Below are 15,998 nucleotides of genomic sequence, written 5' to 3' on the forward strand. Positions count from 1 at the left end.
TCTTAGAATACAAGTCTGAAATTAAACAACATAGTTCTACATCCAGCGAGTAGCTCAACTACTAAACTTCCGACTGAAATAAACGATAACATGCAACTACAAATATAGCCGAGTCAAGTAATTTGTAACATGTTTGGCATCTAAGAAAAGAAGCCACGAAGAAGTTTGTAAAAGTTGAGCATCGTATATATAAGGATAGCGATTCCTATCACAGTGGAACTTGTTCTCCAAGTGTCTCGGAAGTACACCAAATTGAGAGCAGCCATTGTATGATTCCAGGGGTTTTCGTAGTGTTTATTCAGGTCATCTATAATACGCTTATAACAGGTCCCCTTGGTCATGACATTCTTGCACAGACCATTAACTAGGACGGCCACTTCTTTGTTGCTCCCAAGTTCATGGACAATGACTTCCTTCTCAACCAGCAACTCCACGTCATCGCTGGTGTGTATGAGAGAATCAAGGAGCGAGGCATAATTGCAAACATAGGGTTTATCTTCATAATGATACTGTTCCAGGGCCATGAGGTTCCTTAAAACACATTCTGTTGTGTGGTCTACTTTGAACTGGGGCGTTCTTAAACGGGCTTTGAAGCATCTCAAAGCTGGCTTGCAACCCAAGCAGAGAAACCAACTCAAAATTGGATGTTTCTTGAATTTTATACAAAGCAACTTCTTTTTCTTAACTTTTTCAAAGCTTACTCCTGCTTCTCGCAACTTCGTTGCACTCCTTGCATTTGTAGAAGGCAAGGGCTTGAGTTCCAAATCATTGACGTAGAAGGACCTATGCCATCAGAATGTGTCAGTTTGTGTGTTTCTCATCATATAGCCATTTTTATTCTAGATAGCACTCCCATTGATCCCTATATATATATAGGAACTAGATAACTAATTTGCAAAAATTAAGAAAATTAGTTAAATTAATTATTTGTTAAAAATATAGTTGGTTTTCCTAAAAGATACCATCTTTAATCATTTGTGTTGAAATTACACACTCCTTAATAAATAAGTGAGAGTATAATAATAGAAATAACAACAATATTGATGCGGGTAAAAGCTTATTATATCGAAAAAGTCGTAAAGATTTGTAATTACTATTGTTTATATATTCGCTTTTACTATTGCATGCAAAAGACTTTTCTTTTTCTTTTTCTTAAGATTTTAGGTAAAGTTGTAAATACCTGATCAAATCAGTGAAATGTTTCGCATTATTGATCCCGTGCTCCTGCAATCTTGCAGAATACCTCTTTTTGGGGCCATTAGCTGAACGATTATTGCCACTTTTTGACGAGATCTTGGAATCCTTATCTGGCTTTAGTAGGGTTTCAACAGGATCGAACCTTGCATACGGATCAAAACTCTTGAAGTACTCAGAGGCCAGGTCAATAAATCTTTCATATGCCTGACAAATCTCAGGGACGACAGTTGTATATAACTTATCCAAGATGTAGAATGGAATCTGGTTTTCAAGTACCATCAAGTCTCTCTGGATACTCAGTTTCAGCCAAGTTTGGTTCAGTATAGGATCATCTTTATCTTTCTCCTCCGATGAAAACCTCAGAAACAGCTCCATGATGAAGACGGAATCCAAGAGCAGCATACTCACGAACTCTTCACTCTTGATCTCCTTGAACTCCTCAGCATAAAGATGGCGTATGACCTGTTCTTCATTTTTCAAGAACTCTTTGAAATTCGTCATTCGTTTGTCGTCGCTGACACGAAACCAGAAGAGATGAAAGTATCGCAGTTTCTGCTTTTGCATTGGAATTAGCTTTTCCTGGCCATAGTGAATGGGTCCTATTGAGATCAACTGAGGAGTATAGGCTTCCTTGTTCAGATCTCGAAGAGTGCATTGGACTCTGTAAATGCCATGCTGAAATGTGTCCACTTCTTGTTGCTCCTGTAGCCCCTTTATGTCTATCTTAATTTGTCTCACCATTTCACATTCATTTATCGATTTCGCACCACAGTCTGAATCAGATGCCATTGAGTCGGAGCCTCTGAGCAAGTAAGAAGAGAAAGTGATGATAAATACATTTTAAACCAAAAGCAATATTGTAGTGTTCAAACTTTTCTTCTTTTTGGGGGAAAAAAAAAAATACTACCCTCGAGGACTTAATATAAGATCTACTTTGTAATCAGTTTTCTTTATTAAAGTGAGTTTTATATTAAAGACATGGGGTAGAAGCTAGTTTGGAATATATATATATACACTCCATCTTATTCTTATTGTAAGGCAACGTTAACTACCTCATCCGAACTTAAAAAAGGTGGTTAAGCTATTAATTTACTCTAGAAATAAAATATATTTTTATTGAAAAAAACTTAATTAGTGCCCCATCAAGTGCCTTATAATAACAAGTACTGCCTCTTGTCCTTGTTATAAAATCTAATTTATAGCTTAATTTGAAGTACAAACTAAATTGCATATTAAGAACAGTATTATCTATCTATTCTAGGATGTGCCTAGGAGCAGGAGGACCACATATGAAACTCCTAGATTTTTTGTTCCAAAACTATCAAGTTCTTGTTTTCTCTCATTCTCTCCTCTCTGTATTCGCTTGCTTGAGATCAGTAGAGCAAGCAGATTTCAAATGGAATATAAATCACTTTCACTTGCAAAAATCATTGAAACACAAACATTAATTGCTTTTAAAGTCCCAGTAATGGATCCCTAAAAGAAAGATGGATCATGAGGAAGAAAAACGAAGTAGCATGTTAAAAAAAGGGTTAGTCTGAAAGATCAGCAGGAGGAAGAACATCAAACTGCAAAGCGTATAAAGAGAGAAAGAGAGAGATCAGTGTATCATGCAAGAAAAGAAAGATATCAAGAAACCCGCAATAGCACTGGCCCCTCCAATTTTTCTTCAAAAACGGGAGCAAAGTAAGAAGAAGAGGACATATAATTTACTCTACCTGGAATGAGTTGTTGTACTTTCAACTCAGAAAATGGCCTCTTTGCATTGGAAAAGTTGTCTACTCGACGTGTGTTGTGGCAAGAACTCAGCGCCTCTATTTATAGTGAAGAAATTAACACCGCGTTTTTTCCTATATGACTGAGAGAGGTAATAATTTATGAGTTAAAATATTAATGAGAAAGAATTGACGGTTGGATCATTCACATTTGCAAGAAGGAGCAACTTTGATTAAAAGATTGAAAAACTAAACTTGCAGGGACCCCAGGCTGTTGTATGACACACACAGAGACACGTCTATCACATTCATTAATGGCTATTTTTGTTCATATGGTTTTTGGCGTTTACCTAGTAGGTATCACTTGTGGCACTTGTCTATACAGATTTTGACGTTTGTACATATTAAAAGAAATGGGAAAATCAGAAAATGGTTAGGCATATTCAAATGTTTAATTTGTTAATTCATGTTTTCTACCTATTTAATTAATACATAGCGGTGACCATTGACTTTTTCGTCATCCTCATTTAAATCCGGATGGAGATAGTGGCCCTCAACCGATAGACTATATGGTTGCTTCACACTTCAACTCGTTATAAGTCTAAGAACTGGGACAGGCTAAGAATATTTTAAAAAAAATTTAATGTAAGTATTGTACTTATAAAAATAAGATATTTAAGTTCACATTTAGCGCTTTAATTTTATACAATATTAATTTTATCTTAAACTTTTAATTTTATAAAATGTCTTTTCAATTATGATATAACACTGTTAATAAAATGCCGACAAGTTTTAAAAATTGACAAAACATTCTTAAATAATAATATATCAAGTTTAATTTTAAAAAATAACAATAATTGCCACAAAAATCGTGGTTTAAAACAAATAGTATTAAGATTAAATGACTGAAAAGTAGAGAAAAAACCAAAGATATTCTCATGCTGTTTCTTTTTCTTTTTAAATGGTACACACCCATAATTTTAAATCAGCTATTGAGCACGTGGAGCAATTGTAATTACAGGTCTCCACCTCAAACAACCCTGCTTCTGATCATAAATAATTTAGTATGGCCAGTTTATGCTATCAACATTATTTAAATAGCACAATTATCAGGGTGATTATTTAAATAGCACAATTATCAGGGTGACATTTGTAAATTAAAAAAAATTACTATCACTGGTCTTTCTTTTCTCAAAGTCTAACAAAACTTATAATAACCATCACATGGGTTTTGCTTTCCCCATGACAAATCCTTATAACATATGTATTTTCATTATTTATTTTATGAGTTTTAGGACATTTTTATGGCTTAAATCATGATTATTTGGCTTCATTGAGTGCTTATGACATTTTAGAAATTACGTACTTAATTGCTATTAATTGATAATAATTATATGATTTTTAATTTCTAAATATTTGCGTCCTTGGGATTATATGATATTACATTTAGTTGAATTATTTTTCAAGTAATAATTAGGAACTTGGGCAAGCCAAATCATTACTTTGTCGTAGAGAGGAAAAGAATTTCTAAGAGAACCAAAATTTCATGGATTTTCTACTCCTCAAAGATTTCAATTCCTTTCCACTTTGCCTACACTTATTCCCAAACACTCTTTAGGTAACCCTAAACCTATTTCCTATTTCCCCTAACCAAACAAGGCCTTAGTTGGATATACCCCCAATTCCATAGTCTGCCCTGCCGAAGAAAAGAAAGAAAGAAACAGGGGTCCAGTGTGAGGCTTGAAGTAGTCTTCGATCATTCTTCATACTCCTCATTCTCGGCAATTCCTTCACTCTTATCAGTCCAAACCATCATTTCCCATCTCCATTCAAATCCATCATCACCATCGACTTCATTGTCCTTCTTCTTGGCGCAGCAGAACCAGTGAGACCAGAGGACGCGCGACAGAGGCAGGCACACCACCCACACTTACGCGGCACTCACCACAACTCAAAACCATCATCATCGTCATCTTCTTGCTGGTGGCAGCGAAGAGTTCGACGCAATTTGCTGCTGTCCGCCATTTTTTTTCAATATCCTCCACTGTTCACTATCATCTTAAACGTTATTCCATGTCTGAATCGAATTGTAGCTAGGTTGGAGCTGTGGTGATGGTTAGGTGTAGTTAAATCCTCTAATCCTCTAGAGCAGTGTTTATGGCTTGAACTTGAAGTTTCAAAGGGGAGTTTCAACTCTTTCGATCTTTACTTCTTTCATTATAATTGCGATTCTTAGGTTTTAGGATGAATTTTGTAATACTTGGATATGCCATGATGATTTATATTTGTATTGAAATTGGTTGTAGTTGTTGGGATCTTTGATTATCCTTTTGACATTATGCTGTGATTAACTTTAATTTCTTTACATTGTACTTAGATTATGTTTTGAAATTATTGTGAATATTCAGTAATAATTCAAGGTTGCTTAGTTATTGAACTAAAAATGTTAATTGCTTTTCTTTGATTCTCTTTAGCTAATTGTATTAAAACAGTCTAATTGTGAATAATTAATATTCAAGGTGTCTTGATGTTGATTATTCAAATTAAACTGAGTTTAAAGGGTGACCCTTGAAGTCTTTTGAATTTAGCTAACTCCTAAATTAATTGAAGTAATAATAGTCTAAATCATTGTGCTAGAGGATTGTCATTCCTTTGTTATCACTTGTTAATTCTCTTCATTTATTTCATCTATATTTATTTTATAAACTAAAAATCCAAAAATTATTTACTCATTTTGCATCCTTTTAAATTTTGCCAATTAGTTAGTTAAAAAAGAAAATCAATCCCTTTCTAAGTCAATTTTATCTTTCGCATACTTAGTTACTAAGGATCTTTTTCGAGGTTCCTTAAAGTGAATACGACTCATATCGTGCACTATAGTATATTAATTTAGTTATTTTTGACATGGAGCTAAGACGACTAAGGAGTCGTTCTTCACCCCAACATGATCAGTCACTAAGTTTCTGGGAAACGAAATCTAAGTCTACAACTTAGTCAATCCACTACAATCAGCTTCCCCATATATTCACATTTGTTGCTTTGAGCTATGTGGGATCGTTCTTTGGATGAATTATCTTTGGGTTAAGTTACAAACTTTGAAAGTTTTCATTTAGCATCCAAATTTTTTTTGGGTGCAAATTAATTTACTCTGAAAGTTTAAAATCATATTAATATTATTCCCTACCGTTAAAAATAGTAATAGTCAATATTACTATTTTAATTGTTAATGTTAGTTTTTTAACTGTAAGAGGCAATATTGTTATAATTTTAAACTTTGAAACAAATTTACACCCAAAAAAACTTTTCAAGTACCCAGCACTCCTGAGTAAATTCTTCCTAATAAATTTGCACCTTAATCGATTAATTTTTTCAAGATAAATATGTAATTTATTACCTCCCTTAATCATATACGCATGATCATGTTGATGAGGAAACATTGCACACTTAGGTTGATAAGCATATCATTGTTTCTTTGATAAGTATATCATTTTTTTCTTTTTCTTTTTTAATCGTTAGAGGAAACTAATAAATGGAAGAATTTTTACAGAACTCATCAGTAGATTCCTTACTTGTTTGAATCCCGAAACTGATTTTTGAAGCCTTGGTGCTTGTTTGGGATCACAAGTATATTGGATCCCACCAGCACTTATTCACGTAATCCGAAACAAAACTCCTATCACATACTTAATTCATATATTTCATAAAATATGATTGAAAAATTCTTTTAAACAATCCTATAAAAGTCAGTTGCAATCAATATCCAAGTTCTTGATCAAGGGGATATAAAATGCATGTAGTGCTGAAGTCCTTGTGGTACAGCGACCTTAGGCTCACCCTTTGAGGTGCAAGGTCAATCCCGCCTTCCCAAGCGGTTTCGCTTGTTAGCTCATAAGACTGAAAATATGCATATCGTTCTCTTTCATTTCTATGCCTTCTATATGGTCAAATAAATATTGCCAAAACCATTTCAGCAGGGAAAAATAAAAAGGTTAAATTCGACACTGTTGTGGATAATACTCAGCAACATATACAATTCAGTAACTAAACAAAGCAATCCACTCAACCTAACCGAAGCAGCACAAATAAAGAAATGGTAAAAGAAAATACAAACCACTCCATAATATTATATTCCAACAACTCTTCTTCCATTTCATACGCTCTTTCTCTTCTTTGGCTCAATTAATCTTCGTCATCATCTGTATCATGATCAATAGGACCATTATTTACCATCCATCCTTCTTCTTCTCCTTCTCCTCCTTCTCTTGATTTCTGAGAGCTGAAGCTTAACTTGTAATAAACCCAGACCGGCTTATTAGAAGATGCAATAGGTTTAGTTAATGTGTATGCATTAAAACAAAAAAAAAATACAAAATACATCATGTGTAGATCTTTATTTGGTAAGACTATTGAGTGTCTCCCGCGGATTGTAAGGACTATAATCTCCTTTAGGTAAGACTATGAATGAGTTTCCAACATTGAACGGAATTTATTTTCTATGTCGTCATATGAAGTTATTTTTGACGTCTTGCAAATTTGCGTCACTCGACCACGCATACCCTTTAAACTCAACATTAAAAGGCCTCCCCAACGTTAAAAGTGTATTTTAAGATCGTGAAAGAATCAGCCGTGCGAGTTCAGAGTTATATATTCTTGCATTTTACCAAATATTAAGCATCAATGATGGGCAATTATTATTGATTATACATGTAAATGGCTTCACACAATGCCGAGTAGGGATTATGGTATTATAGATGGAAATGAGACACATCTGGAAGGAGCTGGCAAATGGTCGATACCAGAGACAGCTTAACGGGATTCCAACACAATATTAGACAGTTCTCCAATTATAAATGGAACAATATATCAATACTCTGCAGTTCTGTGTGTGTCTCTGCGCGCTCAAGTTTCAGTGGGTAAACAAAGATTCGATGCTTGATCTTAATTAGTTCTGAATTAACCGCTACATTTGATGGGTTTTGGCGCATATTTATTTGAAGCACTGATTTGCATGTACATTACTCTTTCTTATCACATTTTCCTACACATTCTTTATCATACTTTTTTCTTATTTATTATAAGAGTATATTTGAAAACAAAATTATATTTCTAACATGTTTATTGCTTTTAATTAATTTTAACTAATTATTTATTGTCTATAAATTAGTTATTTGAAGCTTATAACAAGGACCAAAGGAAGTATAATATAACAATAGATATGATTCTGTTGGGTCTATGGTTTTAAACTCCTTATGGTCCATATTATAAGACGTTAGTTAAACTTTCTCACAAACAAAGAAATGTTAGTTTAAGTCATTAGCTGTGTTTTAAATTGATGCTCTTATAGTCCTATTTATAAGGCACTTCTAACGTGTTTCACACAGACTAAAGAAAACCTTAAATTATATTAACTCTTCATTAAAATATAGCAACTTTCCAACTTTATCCTATTTAATATATACTCCTTTAAAAAAAAAATAACTCTCTATATTATAATAAATGAAGGATAATATAATACATTCATGGTAAAAATTTAATAAAGTGACTTATAAATAAGATTAAAAAAAACCTTCTCTCTATGTCCTATAAATAGAACCAAAGGAGTAACATTTACCTATTTTACCCTTATTAAAGAATGTAATTGTAAAATTTTTTCTTATATCTCATGCATTTAAAGCTCTTTTTCCTCCTTGTAGCCAATGGTAAAAAAGAAAACCTATCATTAATTTACCCTATCAACCTCGGAATCAATTTCAAAAATTATCATTTTGATAAGTACCATAAACTCATCAGATCTGGATCATCCATATCTCATTTGGATGGTTCAAATTTGATTTATTTTTTATTTTTATTTATTTAAAAATAATTATTTTGAGACTAACTATTGTTCTTTCAAAAAAAATAGTTTTTTCTACTTAAAAATAATTTATTAAAAACTTTAAATCTAAATCATTCAAATCAGATATAAATGGTTCAAATTTGATGAGTTTAGAGTGCTCATCAAAATGATAAGTATTGAAACTAATTCTATTAACATCTTATATTTTCGACCAAATTTTTTAAAAGAAGAGTTCTTATATTATGGATAAGAGGGAGCATATATGTTCAATTATGATGTCCAGCAGCATTTATTGCCTACTCAATTCTTCACTCTAATTACCATATTTTATTCTCTTAAAAAATAAGATTTAATTGCAAGTTTAAGACGTGAGATTTATTTATTTATTTATTTTGCTACATAGAATATTTCTTATTAAAGATAATTCTATTTGATACATTATCGGATACTAAATATTAGTATTTTTAATAAAAATATAAATATTAATTCATTATGTTATAAGGCATCTGGGTGAAATTTGGACAAAGTTAACAAATCTTTCATTCGGGCCCAGAACATGTTTGAACCTTTTTGTTAAGCCTTTTTTTTTTTTGGGACAAAAATTAATGTCCCGACTTGTGGGGGCCTTCTTCCCCCAAAAAAAGGTGTTTCCTTAAAATGGGTAAATTAGCGGCCATGATGCTCGCCAACGCAATGATAACTCATGCTTAAGGGACGGGTTAGATAGAGATTAGAGAGATGTACTCTGTGCAAGGTGCATCTCCCTGCCGTTGTGCATATACGATAAGGACACGCCTGAAATTCACACTATACTCCCTCTTCCTTTTTTTGAAAATGAATAATTAATTTGAGAATATTAAAAAAATAATCAAGATAATCATTTATAACAAATATATATTTATTTTCTTAATATACGCTTTTTAATCATATACTACTTCCGGTCTTAATTATAAGAGCTAGTTGACTAATTTGAGGAGATTAAGGAATGAAATTAGGTTTTTTATTTATAACAAATAGGTGTTGTCTTTTCTAAAATATCCTTACTAATCAAGTGTATTGCCTAGCACTACTATTGTTAGAAGAATTACTTCAGGACAAAAGGTATAAATATGAGAGACAAAATAGATTGGAGTCTTTATTTGAGACCAAAATAAAAGTTAAACAGGATCTAATATTAAGGACCGGAGGTAGTATATTGTAATTACCTTTGAAAACTCCTTTATTATATATAATCAATAAGGATGTTTTTAAAAAATTAATTTAAGAGAAAAAGTAAATTGATACTGCTCTGATCCTTAATATAGAATCTAATTATTGAGTTGATTTTGATCCTAAATATAAGACCTATTTCTTATATTTATTAATTTTTTTCTAAATTACTCTTCTGGATCTCCCTCCACTATAATTAAGTAGAAGAGGGAGAGAGTGTAACATCCTAATTTTCATATCTCTAATATTTAAACATATTTTTATAGAATAGGTAGAGGTTAAATATATATATGCAATTAAAATAATTCTGATTTTTATGCATGTGTGTGTATGAGAAAATGAGTAATATAGTAATATTAAGAAGTCCCACATTGACTAAATAATAGGAAGATGGATAAAATAGCAATGGTATAGAAGTCCCCGTATCGACTAGTCACTAGAGTGAAGGAGCTTGAGGAGCCTATATATAAGAAGTAGTGGGTGATGCTTAGAGGGAGTAAATAATTTTCGCACATATCTAAGGTAGCTTCAGAAAAGTGCTGGTTTTAAGTGCATTAACCGTTGGATCGGATTAATATTTGGTCAGCCTATTTGGGACATCCAAATCGTCAATTTGAACGGTTGGATCGTCATGTCAATCTCCATGTTACAAGTTATTAGGTACGTTTTCAACTTGTGTTTTTAGATTTAGCAGATATAATCCTAAATAGTAAATTATTATTTTTAGCTTCGTCCACCGTTAGATTGAGTCATAATTTGGAGGATAGTATCATGATAGATAGGAAATTAAATTTAACTATCAGACTAAGGGTTTTACTTCTATAGTGAGAATAACCTAACTTGTATTAAATCTATTTATCTAAGTCCTTCGAAGATAAAACAAAAATTATAAATTGGGGTTTTTCTATCTACGTTCTGAATTTAATAATTCTAATAATATAATCTAATAATCAAAGGATATATTTAAGCAAGAAAAATTTAGGAATCGAGTCTAAATCATATATATATGTTCTTGTTCCAAACCTTAAAAAAAGGTCTTTTAGGCTAGAATTCTGAGTAAAAAATTAAAGCTTTTAGAGGAAGAGTTAGATGTTAGGATTTTATAAGTAGCCTACTCTAATACTATAGAGATAACACTTTAATTTTGTTTGTAGATATAAACCCTATTGTGGCGTTTTTGAAGCTGGACTTTGGTTGTATTTGATTGTTAGCTAGGAGACAAGATAACTAAATTTTATCTGTTACATGCATTGGTATGAGGTTGGTGAGTGATTTTATAGTCAAGTTTCATATACATATATTATGTTTTGTATGAACTGTCTTGTGGGGTACTATTTTGAAAAGGGTTGAAATCATTTGCATTGATAGAAATTAATGATTATGATATAAGGTGTTATTCTGGAATTCTGTTGATTATACATATAAATGTATTATTTTGAGCTCTTTGCATCTAGTTTGAGTGGGGGAAGGAGATGATTGGAGTTATTAAGATTTATATACTTACCACGTGGTATCAGCCTCCATACGGAACTCTATAATTGACCACTGTTATTGTCCCACTAGCTCTTTGAGAGACTGCGACACCCCACTAGTTCTTTGAGGGGGGACCTATGGTTCACAGAATGCTCTATGGTCTTTGACCGGTCTATATCACTCGTGTGATGAGCTTGTCAGAGTAACCAGTCAAATGGAAAGAACTTAGCCCATAGGTCCAGTTGGCGAAAATAAGGAGAATATAAGGATAGATTTGGGGTTCATGGACTGCATATAACATGGAATTTTCATTGATGTTTATATCTTTTGAATAAATGAAAAGTATATTATCTCTTTTGAAATTATCAGTTGCATGAGATTGGCAGATATATTTGATCTATAGGTTATTGTGAGTTCAACTGTTAGATAAGTATCTATTGACTATTATTAACTCTGTGTATCCCACCTGATACCTCGCTAGCCCATGCTAGTGTGTGTGATAGATAGGGATTTAGTTATTGAGACGTTGTCTTATCTCTATTGTTTAACATTTTTCAGGTGAAAGCTTTAAAGGAGGGACGTCAAGGAAGGCTCAGGAGAAGTAAAGCTACATTAGCAACTTGTAGTGTCTCATCAATTTATGAGCTATATTGTATCCTGTATATTGTCACCTTATGAAAAATTGTTTTTAATTGATTCATGCATTATTATTTCTTATGTCCTTTGAGTGTACTATTGTGGTATGTGTGCTGATAGGTGGCCAAAGGCCTAGGATCGCATGTGATTTGTTTATGAATTTATTATAAAATATAAATTAAGATTTAATTTTTAATATTTTGATTTATAAGCTATATTATATGTTGTTTTATAATCATATTAGATAAGATTGATTCTTTCTTATATAGTTTGTATTTGAATGAGTTAAGAAAAGTTCTTTTATCCGTGATAGGATGTATGACTGGGTGCTGCTCTTTTCTATCACGGATAACAATATTATATAATTAGTTAGTGTAGATGATTGTGATATAATTTGAGTTTTTATTTAGCATGGTTTGGTTATAAAAAGTTATTTCTTAAAATTACTATGAAAAAGTTAAATTTATCCGTTTATTTAAGAAGGTTGTTTTAGAGAGGATATTAAGGAAGATTATTATGGTGTTTTAGGAAAAACATGTTATATTTCTCATAATTAACTAACTTTTCTAATTTTCTTAATCTAATCAAATTAGTTAAATATGTCTTATATTAAGGATCAGAGGAGTACATTATATTTAGGGTAAAAAGTGTTGTGTAGTTCTTATATTTAATTTCAGAAGTGATATATCATAGGACTTATCATTATTTCTTTGGGGAAAAAAAATCTAAGAACAAGATATGCTTTATAATATATGTCCTTGTGACTTTGTCTAAAGAATAAAAATACGGAAAATTATAATGAGGTCCTAAGTAAAAAAAACAATTGAAAAACAAGTCTCAAAAGTTGTTATTCTCACTATAGGACTTGTCATTATAGACTGTTGATATTGTTATTAAGACATTTTGATAATTATTTCTCTTCTGTGAGACTTGATTGTAATTCCCCCATAAAAATATCCCGTTACATTATGTTATTTCATTCTTTAGAAATTACCCCGAGTTGAAGAAGATTGTGGAGGAATCCTGTACTTATCCCTGTACAAATTTGTCAAATTTTTTTCTATAAATATACTATTGGAAATATAACGTTAAATTACCAATACACACCCTCCACTTCTTTACCCATGGTCCCTAGGACAAGACAATATCTGACAGAAAATTATAAATGAGTCCCAAATAAAAAGAAATTTTCAAGTTAATTCTTTATATATACAAGTTAAATTTTTGTAATTCTCCTTTTGCCTGAAGCAATAATTAGTTTTGGTTAAATATTCTGTGTGTTTTATGCTTCTTGCTTAAACTTGTTTTTTTGGCCAAAATGCTGCTTACTGAGGATAGTCTTGAAATTTTAAAGAACAAAGGGAGTACTAATTTCAACGTCTCTTTTTTGTACCAGTGCCAGATGTGGAGGCTGTAATGTTCAGTCCACTTACTACTGTACTGAGAACCAACAAATTAAAAGCGAAACATGGATTACATCCTTAAAACACCCCCGGCTTTCATAATATGACCTTCTCCATCATTTGCCACCCAATATGAGATCAAACATCCAATGTTCTTAATCACCAAAACATTTGTAATGCAGCAGAATTGGTTAAAATACTACAAATATTCAGAATATGCATGACAAAATAAGTTCCAAGGCTCAAGTTCTCTATTTAAACTCTCAGAACTTTGATGTTCTTCAGCTTGTTTTAATAAGTCCCATTTGTTTGTAATGCTATATCACGGCTGGAGGGCTAACTTACTTTATTGAATTATTCCTCACAATGTCAGCACACACTACATGAAATGAGCCAGGGACTCTTCAAACTGAAACAACTCTGTTCTCTGATCTGAATCATTTGGCTTGATAAAAATAGACATAGACATGATTGAGACCAGAAAATTCACAGTAAATCTACATTCATCCACCATCAACCTAAAACTGATCATATCTGATCAAAAAAAAAAAAAACCTAAAACTGATCATATGAAGTTCCAATTCCCCTTGACTTACAAAATGAGACAGAAAAAGAGAAACAAAATCTAAACAGAAAAACCTGAACTAGGGAACTCACATATCTTAGTTCGGAGAGATATTAACTTATTGGCCTCCCGAGTCTAGTTCCATTACTCTACAAAGTTAAGAAGTATACCCAATAAGTGTCTATGGTTCTGAAGGTGATGGCATTCTCTTAGCCTTCTTCTTCTTCTCTGAAACTGCCTTAGCAAATGCCTCAACAATCCGTTGTTGAGACTCCAAAATCATCTCAGTTCGTTTCATTTCCATGTCCATCCTCATGGTTTCAATCTCTCTCGCCATCTCCATCTTCATGTGCTCCATCCTCACAAACCCATCTCCTAAGACCTTAATTGCAGTCACCATCTCTCCCACTGGATCCCTCTCTCTCTCCCTCTTCCCCAGTCCGCTTCTCTCTTTCAAAATCCTTGTGCCGTAATTGGGGCTGCAATTAGAGCTAGGTGCGGCAGAGTTCGAATTCGAGTTAAATTTCTGATCACCAAGCTTCCCGTAAAACTTGGTGCCAGGTTGTGCTATACTCACCCCGGTCGGAATCCGAATGCGAAATCCGCCTCCACCGACGCCGCCATCAGAACCACCGCCAATTCCGTTCCTATACAATTTATTCAAGCTCCTGGTGTTAGACCCACCAGCATTCTTAAATTCCTCGTACAAATCTTGATCCTCCTCGTCGTCGTCATGGTCAATCTCATCAGGGCTATCAGAATTGTTCTCAGCTTTAACAGGGGAAGGACCTTTCTCCATAGAATCCATGCGCTTGAAATGGACCCACGAAGAATTGAATCGGGCAACCGGCAAAGACCGGGCACGCTGGATCTCGGTGCGGTACCGCTTACGGAGCTTCTCCATCTTGTGGCGGCACTGGACGGCGGTCTTAGGCGGGGACGCATTCGGACAACGAGTCGTTACCACATCGGCAACCTCCTGCCAATGAGTCGCCTTCAAATTTCCCCGACCAAGGGAATACCATTTGTCACGATACGCGTCGATCAGAGCCACAGTCTCATCGGGGGACCAGCACGGCGGCGGAAGACGGCGAGACGACGGTGGCGCCGAGAGGGGAAGAGGCACTGCAGAGGGTGGATCAGGAGGAGGGGCAGAATCCACCGGCGAAGAAGGCGAAGCCATGGGAACGAAACGAAAAAACAATTAAGCGAAACAACGTCAGAGAGTGGGGGTCAGATCAGACACGGCGGGCGAAGGATAAGAACGGCGGCGCAGAATAGCAAGACGGAAGAAGAGGCAGAAAGGAGGAGAAGGGTGGTGGAGGAGAGAGACATGGGGAAGAGAGAGGCGATAAAGGAGGGAGGTAGGGGGTGGGGTGGGTGGTGGGTGAGAGGGAGGGGTGTGCGGCTGAAAAAGAGATCTAGAAGGATGAGGAGGCCACCACCGCTTAGGTGGGAGGAGAGAGAGAGGTTGGCTAACGTGCGCCGCGGGGATAAGGTGGCGCACGCTTGCCACGCCATGAAGAGAGGAGAGGAGGTCCACCTCTGACTTTGGCCATTACCTTACCATATCTCCATCCTTCTTCCTCGTCATCATCGTCCATCATCCACAGTGAACCACTGAACCTAAGCACCTAACTAATCCAAAAACATAATACCATAAAATGCATTTCCTCTCACCCCCCTAATTTTATATAGTAGTGTGTTTAAGTCTTTATTGATTCACGTTATTTTAAGAAATTGAATTTATTATATTAGTATCTAAAAATATTTTGAAATATTTAAAATTATAAGGTGGGTATTTATGGTTAATAAAGCTAATTAGTGTTAAGGAGCTAGATAACAAAGAACATTCTAGGGATCAAAATCAAATCTGGAGGTTAAAAAACGAAAGTAATCTGTTGTTCGTAAAATAATAATAATAATCATGATAATAATAGCACAATACGATATGGGTTTGGTTG

At 33.9% G+C, this 15,998-nt stretch overlaps 2 protein-coding genes across 2 annotated transcripts; both read right to left on the reverse strand.

Annotated features, from left to right (window-relative positions):
• Positions 1-2,971, reverse strand: LOC114763308 (UPF0481 protein At3g47200-like). Its single transcript, XM_028952930.1, has 3 exons — positions 2,916-2,971; positions 1,181-1,999; positions 1-783 (listed from the first exon to the last, which is right to left on the reverse strand). Exons 2-3 carry the CDS (start codon positions 1,984-1,986, stop codon positions 141-143), a joined length of 1,449 nt encoding a protein of 482 aa, XP_028808763.1. The 5' UTR covers positions 1,987-1,999; positions 2,916-2,971; the 3' UTR covers positions 1-140.
• A 10,827-nt stretch (positions 2,972-13,798) lies between these two features.
• On the reverse strand, positions 13,799-15,674 carry LOC114763331 (trihelix transcription factor ASIL2). Its single transcript, XM_028952957.1, has 2 exons — positions 14,025-15,674; positions 13,799-13,987 (listed from the first exon to the last, which is right to left on the reverse strand). Exon 1 carries the CDS (start codon positions 15,215-15,217, stop codon positions 14,216-14,218), a length of 1,002 nt encoding a protein of 333 aa, XP_028808790.1. The 5' UTR covers positions 15,218-15,674; the 3' UTR covers positions 13,799-13,987; positions 14,025-14,215.
• Positions 15,675-15,998: the final 324 nt, after the last annotated feature.

The sequence above is a fragment of the Neltuma alba genome, unplaced genomic scaffold, assembly GCF_004799145.2.
Source record: "Neltuma alba isolate B1F8T4 unplaced genomic scaffold, ASM479914v2 tig00011274_pilon, whole genome shotgun sequence".
NCBI lineage: Eukaryota > Viridiplantae > Streptophyta > Magnoliopsida > Fabales > Fabaceae > Neltuma > Neltuma alba.